This window comes from Narcine bancroftii, unplaced genomic scaffold (assembly GCF_036971445.1).
Source record: "Narcine bancroftii isolate sNarBan1 unplaced genomic scaffold, sNarBan1.hap1 Scaffold_151, whole genome shotgun sequence".
NCBI lineage: Eukaryota > Metazoa > Chordata > Chondrichthyes > Torpediniformes > Narcinidae > Narcine > Narcine bancroftii.
This window is the reverse complement of record NW_027211886.1, coordinates 4,810,724-4,821,488: the sequence shown is the minus strand read 5'-3', so window position 1 is coordinate 4,821,488 and position 10,765 is coordinate 4,810,724. Positions and strand designations below refer to the sequence as shown.

The 10,765-nt window shown below is 68.2% G+C and overlaps 1 protein-coding gene across 1 annotated transcript in view; it reads left to right on the top strand.

The window, feature by feature from the left end:
- The first annotated feature begins 1,177 nt into the window (after window positions 1–1,177).
- LOC138750453 (cytosolic arginine sensor for mTORC1 subunit 2-like) overlaps window positions 1,178–10,765 on the top strand; it is a 68,932-nt gene continuing 59,344 nt past the window's right edge. Inside the window, exon 1 of the mRNA XM_069912510.1 lies at window positions 1,178–1,565. Within this exon, the coding sequence (XP_069768611.1) occupies window positions 1,453–1,565 (113 nt within the window). The 5' untranslated portion in view covers window positions 1,178–1,452. The remainder of the gene's footprint in view (window positions 1,566–10,765) is intronic.

The window sequence follows — 10,765 nt, the reverse complement described above, 5'->3', positions numbered from 1 at the left end:
CCACGTCAGCTGCAGGCTCGTTTGTGGCTGACAAGTCCGATGTGGGCCAGGCAGACACGGTTGCAGTGGTTGCAAGGGAAAATTGGTGGGTTGGGGTTGGGTGTTGGGTTTTTCCTCCTTTGTCTTGTCAGTGAGATGGGCTCTGCGGTCTTTTTCAAAGGAGGTTGCTGCCCGCCGAACTGTGAGGCGCCAAGATGCACGGTTTGAGGCGATATCATCCCACTGGCGGTGGTCAATGTGGCAGGCACCAAGAGCTTTCTTTAGGCAGTCCTTGTACCTCTTCTTTGGTGCACTTCTGTCTCGGTGGCCAGTGGAGAGCTCGCCATAGAACACGATCTTGGGAAGGCGCTGGTCCTCCATTCTGGAGACATGACCTACCCAGCGCAGCTGGATCTTCAGCAGTGTGGACTTGATGCTGTCGACCTCTGCCATCTCGAGTACTTTGTCGTTGGAGATGAAGTCGCTCCAATGAATGTTGAGGATGGAGCGGAGACAACGCTGGTGGAAGCGTTCTAGGAGCCGTAGGTGGTGCCGGTAGAGGACCCATGATTCAGAGACGAACAGGGGTGTGGGTATGACAACAGCTCTGTATACGCTTATCTTTGTGAGGTTTTTCAGTTGGTTGTTTTTCCAGACTCTTTTGTGTAGTCTTCCAAAGGCGCTATTTGCCTTGGCGAGTCTGTTGTCTATCTCATTGTCGATCCTTGCATCTGATGAAATGGTGCAGCCGAGATAGGTAAACTGGTTGACCGTTTTGAGTTTTGTGTGCCCGATGGAGATGTGGGGGGGCTGGTAGTCATGGTGGGGAGCTGGCTGATGGAGGACCTCAGTTTTCTTCAGGCTGACTTCCAGGCCAAACATTTTGGCAGTTTCCGCAAAACAGGACGTCAAGCGCTGAAGAGCTGGCTCTGAATGGGCAACTAAAGCGGCATCATCTGCAAAGAGTAGTTCACGGACAAGTTTCTCTTGTGTCTTGGTGTGAGCTTGCAGGCGCCTCAGATTGAAGAGACTGCCATCCGTGCGGTACCGGATGTAAACAGCGTCTTCACTGTTGAGGTCTTTCATGGCTTGGTTCAGCATCATGGGGGGTTTAAATAAAAGAAGATGAAGTGCACCCTCTGGGCAGTCCAATAGAATGGAAGGAAGTGTGTCGGCCAGCCCAGAGGGAGGAGCCGCGTTGTGTTCCCTTCCTGTGCGCACAGCAGGGCCGAGAGGGAGGAGCAGCTCCTCAACTTGGAAGGGAGGCACTGCCCGTTTCAACGCTCAACGGGAAAGCGCTGGAAGGGAAACTCTGCACCGTGTGTGTTTTGGGGGGTTGCCTGATGCAACCAGGCTCGCGTCTGTCGGCGCCCACTTGCTGCTGGGCTTAAATGGTGCCACAGAAGGGAAGCCCAAGTCAACCGATGCCATTTGGAGGCCGCCCTTCCTTCGGCTTCAGCCTGCGTGAGCGAGATGGATCTCCACATCTTGGAGCACCGGCTCCGGGTCGCCAGCCTCAGCAAAGCCGGGCTGGAGCGCTACACGCACGGCCTCATCAAACTGCTCTTCCTGCGGGAGCGGACGAGGTAAGGGGGCCTCCTTCTCGGCGGCATCTCGCCCTCAACCGCGGCGGCCGGGAGTGGTTCGACCGACCGTTCCCCCCCCCCCAAGTCTGACATCAAACTCTTTATCACCCCCCCACCCTCCCGGGCAGAACTCCCATCCCAGGCCTAATTCCTACTACCCCGCGGCCCCCCCCCTTCATTTTCTCCCAATCCCAGTGCCCTGACCTGGGTGCAAGCCTTACAACTCCATTCCCTCTTGTCAATCTTTCCCATCCCATCCCCGACCCCCTGTCTCGATCCGTCTCCCCCCGACCCCCTGTCTCGATCCGTCTCCCCCCGACCCCCTGTCTCGATCCGTCTCCCCCCGACCCCCTGTCTCGATCCGTCTCCCCCCGACCCCCTGTCTCGATCCGTCTCCCCCCGACCCCCTGTCTCGATCCGTCTCCCCCCGACCCCCTGTCTCGATCCGTCTCCCCCCGACCCCCTGTCTCGATCCGTCTCCCCCCGACCCCCTGTCTCGATCCGTCTCCCCCCCGAACCCCTGTCTCGATCCGTCTCCCCCCGACCCCCTGTCTCGATCCGTCTCCCCCGACCCCCTGTCTCGATCCGTCTCCCCCCGACCCCCTGTCTCGATCCGTCTCCCCCCGACCCCCTGTCTCGATCCGTCTCCCCCCGACCCCCTGTCTCGATCCGTCTCCCCCCGACCCCCTGTCTCGATCCGTCTCCCCCCAGACCCCCTGTCTCGATCCGTCTCCCCCGACCCCCTGTCTCGATCCGTCTCCCCCGACCCCCTGTCTCGATCCGTCTCCCCCCGACCCCCTGTCTCGATCCGTCTCCCCCGACCCCCTGTCTCGATCCGTCTCCCCCCGACCCCCTGTCTCGATCCGTCTCTCCCCCCGACCCCCTGTCTCGATCCGTCTCCCCCCGACCCCCTGTCTCGATCCGTCTCCCCAGACCCCCCTGTCTCGATCTGTCTCCCCCCGACCCCCTGTCTCGATCCGTCTCCCCCCGACCCCCTGTCTCGATCCGTCTCCCCCCGACCCCCTGTCTCGATCCGTCTCCCCCCGACCCCCTGTCTCGATCCGTCTCCCCCCCGACCCCCTGTCTCGATCCGTCTCCCCCCGACCCCCTGTCTCGATCCGTCTCCCCCCGACCCCCTGTCTCGATCCGTCTCCCCCCGACCCCTGTCTCGATCCGTCTCCCCCCGACCCCCTGTCTCGATCCTTCTCCCCCCGACCCCCCTGTCTCGATCCGTCTCCCCCCGACCCCCCCTGTCTCGATCCGTCTCCCTTCGACCCCCTGTCTCGATCCGTCTCCCTTCGACCCCCTGTCTCGATCCGTCTCCCCCCGACCCCCTGTCTCGATCCGTCTCCCCCGACCCCACTGTCTCGATCCGTCTCCCCCGACCCCCCTGTCTCGATCCGTCTCCCCCCGACCCCCCTGTCTCGATTCGTCTCCCCCCGACCCCCCTGTCTCGATTCGTCTCCCCCCGACCCCCCTGTCTCGATCCGTCTCCCCCCGACCTCCCTTTCTCGATCGTCTCCCCCCGACCCCCCTGTCTCGATCCGTCTCCCCCGACCCCCCCTGTCTCGATCCGTCTCCCCCCGACCCCCCTGTCTCGATCCGTCTCCCCCCGACCCCCTGTCTCGATCCGTCTCCCCCCGACCCCCTGTCTCGATCCGTCTCCCCCAGACCCCCTGTCTCGATCCGTCTCCCCCCGACCCCCCTGTCTCGATCCGTCTCCCCCGACCCCCTGTCTCGATCCATCTCCCCCCGACCCCCTGTCTCGATCCGTCTCCCCCGACCCCCTGTCTCGATCCGTCTCCCCCCGACCCCCTGTCTCGATCCGTCTCCCCCCGACCCCCTGTCTCGATCCGTCTCCCCCCGACCCCCTGTCTCGATCCGTCTCCCCGACCCCCTGTCTCGATCCGTCTCCCCCCGACCCCCTGTCTCGATCCGTCTCCCCCCGACCCCCTGTCTCGATCCGTCTCCCCCCGACCCCCTGTCTCGATCCGTCTCCCCCCGACCCCCTGTCTCGATCGTTCTCCCCCGACCCCCTGTCTCGATCCGTCTCCCCCCGACCCCCTGTCTCGATCCGTCTCCCCCCGACCCCCTGTCTCGATCCGTCTCCCCCCGACCCCCTGTCTCGATCCGCTCTCCCCCCGACCCCCTGTCTCGATCCTTCTCCCCCGACCCCCCTGTCTCGATCCGTCTCCCCCCGACCCCCCTGTCTCGATCCGTCTCCCTTCGACCCCCTGTCCTCGATCCGTCTCCCTTCGACCCCCTGTCTCGATCCGTCTCCCCCCGACCCCCTGTCTCGATCCGTCTCCCCCGACCCCACTGTCTCGATCCGTCTCCCCCCGACCCCCCTGTCTCGATCCGTCTCCCCCCGACCCCCCTGTCACGATTCGTCTCCCCCCGACCCCCTGTCTCGATTCGTCTCCCCCCGACCCCCCTGTCTCGATCCGTCTCCCCCCGACCCCCCTATCTCGATCCGTCTCCCCCCGACCCCCCTGTCTCGATCCGTCTCCCCCCGACCCCCCTGTCTCGATCCGTCTACCCCCGACCACCCTGTCTCGATCCGTCTCCCTTCGACCCCCTGTCTCGATCCGTCTCCCCCCGACCCCCTGTCTCGATCCGTCTCCCCCCGACCCCACAGTCTCGATCCGTCTCCCCCCGACCCCCTGTCTCGATCCGTCTCCCCCTGACCCCCCTGTCTCGATCCGTCTACCCCCGACCACCCTGTCTCGATCCGTCTCCCTTCGACCCCCTGTCTCGATCCGTCTCCCCCCGACCCCCTGTCTCGATCCGTCTCCCCCCGACCCCACAGTCTCGATCCGTCTCCCCCCGACCCCCTGTCTCGATCCGTCTCCCCCTGACCCCCCTGTCTCGATCCGTCTCCCCCCGACCCCCCTGTCTCGATCCGTCTCCCCCCGACCCCCTGTCTCGATCCGTCTCCCCCCGACCCCACTGTCTCGATCCGTCTCCCCCCGACCCCCCTGTCTCGATCCGTCTCCCCCCGACCCCCCTGTCTCGATCCGTCTCCCCCCGACCCCCCTGTCTCGATCCGTCTCCCCCCGACCCCCCTGTCTCGATCCGTCTCCCCCCGACCCCCCTGTCTCGATCCGTCTCCCCCCGACCCCCCTGTCTCGATCCGTCTCCCCCCGACCCCCCTGTCTCGATCCGTCTCCCCCCGACCCCCCTGTCTCGATCCGTCTCCCCCCGACCCCCCTGTCTCGATCCGTCTCCCCCGACCCCCTGTCTCGATCCGTCTCCCCCCGACCCCCCTGTCTCGATCCGTCTCCCCCCGACCCCCTGTCTCGATCCGTCTCCCCCCGACCCCCTGTCTCGATCCGTCTCCCCCCGACCCCCTGTCTCGATCCGTCTCCCCCCGACCCCCTGTCTCGATCCGTCTCCCCCCGACCCCCTGTCTCGATCCGTCTCCCCCCGACCCCCTGTCTCGATCCGTCTCCCCCCGACCCCCTGTCTCGATCCGTCTCCCCCCGACCCCCTGTCTCGATCCGTCTCCCCCCGACCCCCTGTCTCGATCCGTCTCCCCCCGACCCCCTGTCTCGATCCGTCTCCCCCCGACCCCCTGTCTCGATCCGTCTCCCCCCGACCCCCTGTCTCGATCCGTCTCCCCCCGACCCCCTGTCTCGATCCGTCTCCCCCCGACCCCCTGTCTCGATCCGTCTCCCCCCGACCCCCTGTCTCGATCCGTCTCCCCCCGACCCCCTGTCTCGATCCGTCTCCCCCCGACCCCCCTGTCTCGATCCGTCTCCCCCCGACCCCCCTGTCTCGATCTGTCTCCCCCCGACCCCCCTGTCTCGATCCGTCTCCCCCCGACCCCCCTGTCTCGATCCGTCTCCCCCCGACCACCCAGTCTCGATCCGTCTCCCTTCGACCCACTGTCTCGATCCGTCTCCCCCCGACCCCCTGTCTCGATCCGTCTCCCCCCGACCCCACAGTCTCGATCCGTCTCCCCCCGACCCCCCTGTCTCGATCCGTCTCCCCCTGACCCCCCTGTCTCGATCCGTCTCCCCCCGACCCCCCTGTCTCGATCCGTCTCCCCCCGACCCCCTGTCTCGATCCGTCTCCCCCCGACCCCACTGTCTCGATCCGTCTCCCCCCGACCCCCCTGTCTCGATCCGTCTCCCCCTGACCCCCCTGTCTCGATCCATCTCCCCCTGACCCCCCTGTCTCGATCCGTCTTCCCCCGAACCCCCTGTCTCGATCCGTCTCCCCCCGACCCCCCTGTCTCGATCCGTCTCCCCCCGACCGCCCTGTCTCGATCCGTCTCTCCCCGACCCCCCTGTCTCGATCCGTCTCCCCCGACCCCCTGTCTCGATCCGTCTCCCCCGACCCCCTGTCTCGATCCGTCTCCCCCCGACCCCCCTGTCTCGATCCGTCTCCCCCCGACCCCCTGTCTCGATCCGTCTCCCCCCGACCCCCTGTCTCGATCCGTCTCCCCCCGACCCCCTGTCTCGATCCGTCTCCCCCCGACCCCCTGTCTCGATCCGTCTCCCCCCGACCCCCTGTCTCGATCCGTCTCCCCCCGAACCCCTGTCTCGATCCGTCTCCCCCCGACCCCCTGTCTCGATCCGTCTCCCCCCGACCCCCTGTCTCGATCCGTCTCCCCCCGACCCCCCTGTCTCGATCCGTCTCCCCCCGACCCCCTGTCTCGATCCGTCTCCCCCCGACCCCCTGTCTCGATCCGTCTCCCCCCGACCCCCTGTCTCGATCCGTCTCCCCCCGACCCCCTGTCTCGATCCGTCTCCCCCCGACCCCCTGTCTCGATCCGTCTCCCCCCGACCCCCTGTCTCGATCCGTCTCCCCCCGACCCCCTGTCTCGATCCGTCTCCCCCCGACCCCCTGTCTCGATCCGTCTCCCCCCGACCCCCTGTCTCGATCCGTCTCCCCCCGACCCCCTGTCTCGATCCGTCTCCCCCCGACCCCCTGTCTCGATCCGTCTCCCCCCGACCCCCTGTCTCGATCCGTCTCCCCCCGAACCCCTGTCTCGATCCGTCTCCCCCCGACCCCCTGTCTCGATCCGTCTCCCCCGACCCCCTGTCTCGATCCGTCTCCCCCGACCCCCTGTCTCGATCCGTCTCCCCCCGACCCCCTGTCTCGATCCGTCTCCCCCCGACCCCCTGTCTCGATCCGTCTCCCCCCGACCCCCTGTCTCGATCCGTCTCCCCCCGACCCCCTGTCTCGATCCGTCTCCCCCAGACCCCCTGTCTCGATCCGTCTCCCCCCGACCCCCTGTCTCGATCCGTCTCCCCCGACCCCCTGTCTCGATCCGTCTCCCCCGACCCCCTGTCTCGATCCGTCTCCCCCGACCCCCTGTCTCGATCCGTCTCCCCCCGACCCCCTGTCTCGATCCGTCTCCCCCCGACCCCCTGTCTCGATCCGTCTCCCCCCGACCCCCTGTCTCGATCCGTCTCCCCCGACCCCCTGTCTCGATCCGTCTCCCCCCGACCCCCTGTCTCGATCCGTCTCCCCCCGACCCCCTGTCTCGATCCGTCTCCCCCCGACCCCCTGTCTCGATCCGTCTCCCCCCGACCCCCTGTCTCGATCCGTCTCCCCCCGACCCCCTGTCTCGATCCGTCTCCCCCCGACCCCCTGTCTCGATCCGTCTCCCCCCGACCCCCTGTCTCGATCCGTCTCCCCCCGACCCCCTGTCTCGATCCGTCTCCCCCCGACCCCCTGTCTCGATCCTTCTCCCCCCGACCCCCCTGTCTCGATCCGTCTCCCCCCGACCCCCCTGTCTCGATCCGTCTCCCTTCGACCCCCTGTCTCGATCCGTCTCCCTTCGACCCCCTGTCTCGATCCGTCTCCCTTCGACCCCCTGTCTCGATCCGTCTCCCCCCGACCCCCTGTCTCGATCCGTCTCCCCCGACCCCACTGTCTCGATCCGTCTCCCCCCGACCCCCCTGTCTCGATCCGTCTCCCCCCGACCCCCCTGTCTCGATTCGTCTCCCCCCGACCCCCCTGTCTCGATTCGTCTCCCCCCGACCCCCCTGTCTCGATCCGTCTCCCCCCGACCTCCCTTTCTCGATCCGTCTCCCCCCGACCCCCCTGTCTCGATCCGTCTCCCCCCGACCCCCCTGTCTCGATCCGTCTCCCCCGACCCCCCTGTCTCGATCCGTCTCCCCCCGACCCCCTGTCTCGATCCGTCTCCCCCCGACCCCCTGTCTCGATCCGTCTCCGCCAGACCCCCTGTCTCGATCCGTCTCCCCCCGACCCCCTGTCTCGATCCGTCTCCCCCGACCCCCTGTCTCGATCCATCTCCCCCCGACCCCCTGTCTCGATCCGTCTCCCCCGACCCCCTGTCTCGATCCGTCTCCCCCCGACCCCCTGTCTCGATCCGTCTCCCCCCGACCCCCTGTCTCGATCCGTCTCCCCCCGACCCCCTGTCTCGATCCGTCTCCCCCGACCCCCTGTCTCGATCCGTCTCCCCCCGACCCCCTGTCTCGATCCGTCTCCCCCCGACCCCCTGTCTCGATCCGTCTCCCCCCGACCCCCTGTCTCGATCCGTCTCCCCCCGACCCCCTGTCTCGATCCGTCTCCCCCCGACCCCCTGTCTCGATCCGTCTCCCTCCGACCCCCTGTCTCGATCCGTCTCCCCCCGACCCCCTGTCTCGATCCGTCTCCCCCCGACCCCCTGTCTCGATCCGTCTCCCCCCGACCCCCTGTCTCGATCCTTCTCCCCCCGACCCCCCTGTCTCGATCCGTCTCCCCCCGACCCCCCTGTCTCGATCCGTCTCCCTTCGACCCCCTGTCTCGATCCGTCTCCCTTCGACCCCCTGTCTCGATCCGTCTCCCCCCGACCCCCTGTCTCGATCCGTCTCCCCCGACCCCACTGTCTCGATCCGTCTCCCCCCGACCCCCCTGTCTCGATCCGTCTCCCCCCGACCCCCCTGTCACGATTCGTCTCCCCCCGACCCCCCTGTCTCGATTCGTCTCCCCCCGACCCCCCTGTCTCGATCCGTCTCCCCCCGACCCCCCTATCTCGATCCGTCTCCCCCCGACCCCCCTGTCTCGATCCGTCTCCCCCCGACCCCCCTGTCTCGATCCGTCTACCCCCGACCACCCTGTCTCGATCCGTCTCCCTTCGACCCCCTGTCTCGATCCGTCTCCCCCCGACCCCCTGTCTCGATCCGTCTCCCCCCGACCCCACAGTCTCGATCCGTCTCCCCCCGACCCCCTGTCTCGATCCGTCTCCCCCTGACCCCCCTGTCTCGATCCGTCTCCCCCCGACCCCCCTGTCTCGATCCGTCTCCCCCCGACCCCCCTGTCTCGATCCGTCTCCCCCCGACCCCCCTGTCTCGATCCGTCTCCCCCCGACCCCCTGTCTCGATCCGTCTCCCCCCGACCCCCTGTCTCGATCCGTCTCCCCCCGACCCCCTGTCTCGATCCGTCTCCCCCCGACCCCCTGTCTCGATCCGTCTCCCCCCGACCCCCTGTCTCGATCCGTCTCCCCCCGACCCCCTGTCTCGATCCGTCTCCCCCCGACCCCCTGTCTCGATCCGTCTCCCCCCGACCCCCTGTCTCGATCCGTCTCCCCCCGACCCCCTGTCTCGATCCGTCTCCCCCCGACCCCCTGTCTCGATCCGTCTCCCCCCGACCCCCTGTCTCGATCCGTCTCCCCCGACCTCCTGTCTCGATCCGTCTCCCCCGACCTCCTGTCTCGATCCGTCTCCCCCCGACCCCCTGTCTCGATCCGTCTCCCCCCGACCCCCTGTCTCGATCCGTCTCCCCCCGACCCCCTGTCTCGATGCGTCTCCCCCCGACCCCCTGTCTCGATCCGTCTACCCCCGACCCCCTGTCTCGATCCGTCTCCCCCCGACCCCCTGTCTCGATCCTTCTCCCCCCGACCCCCCTGTCTCGATCCGTCTCCCCCCGACCCCCCTGTCTCGATCCGTCTCCCTTCGACCCCCTGTCTCGATCCGTCTCCCCCCGACCCCCTGTCTCGATCCGTCTCCCCCCGACCCCACTGTCTCGATCCGTCTCCCCCCGACCCCCCTGTCTCGATCCGTCTCCCCCCGACCCCCCTGTCTCGATCCGTCTCCCCCCGACCCCCCTGTCTCGATCCGTCTCCCCCCGACCTCCCTTTCTCGATCCGTCTCCCCCCGACCCCCCTGTCTCGATCCGTCTCCCCCCGACCCCCCTGTCTCGATCCGTCTCCCCCCGACCCCCCTGTCTCGATCCGTCTCCCCCCGACCCCCCTGTCTCGATCCGTCTCCCCCCGACCCCCCTGTCTCGATCCTTCTCCCCCCGACCCCCCTGTCTCGATCCTTCTCCCCCCGACCCCCCTGTCTCGATCCGTCTCCCCCCGACCCCCCTGTCTCGATCCGTCTCCCCCCGACCCCCCTGTCTCGATCCGTCTCCCCCCGACCCCCCTGTCTCGATCCGTCTCCCCCCGACCCCCCTGTCTCGATCCGTCTCCCCCCGACCCCCCTGTCTCGATCCGTCTCCCCCGACCCCCCTGTCTCGATCCGTCTCCCCCCGACCCCCCTGTCTCGATCCGTCTCCCCCCGACCCCCCTGTCTCGATCCGTCTCCCCCCGACCCCCCTGTCTCGATCCGTCTCCCCCCGACCCCCCTGTCTCGATCCGTCTCCCCCCGACCCCCCTGTCTCGATCCGTCTCCCCCCGACCCCCTGTCTCGATCCGTCTCCCCCCGACCCCACTGTCTCGATCCGTCTCCCCCCGACCCCCCTGTCTCGATCCGTCTCCCCCTGACCCCCCTGTCTCGATCCGTCTCCCCCCGACCCCCCTGTCTCGATCCGTCTCCCCCCGACCCCCCTGTCTCGATCCGTCTCCCCCCGACCCCCCTGTCTCGATCCGTCTCCCCCGACCCCCTCGGTCTCCCCGACCCCCTGTCTCGATCTCCCCCGTAACCCCACCCCCCCTGTCCCTCGTCCCCCCCCCCCCCCCCTCCCCCCACCCCCTGTCGTCTCTCCCCCCGACCCCCCTGTCTCGATCCGTCTCCCCCGACCCCCCTGTCTCGATCCGTCTCCCCCCGACCACCCTGTCTCGATCCGTCTCCCCCGACCCCCCTGTCTCGATCCGTCTCCCCCGACCCCCCTGTCTCGATCCGTCTCCCCCCGACCCCCTGTCTCGATCCGTCTCCCCCGACCCCCTGTCTCGATCCGTCTCCCCCGACCCCCCTGTCTCGATCCGTCTCCCCCGACCCCCCTGTCTCGATCCGTCTCCCCCG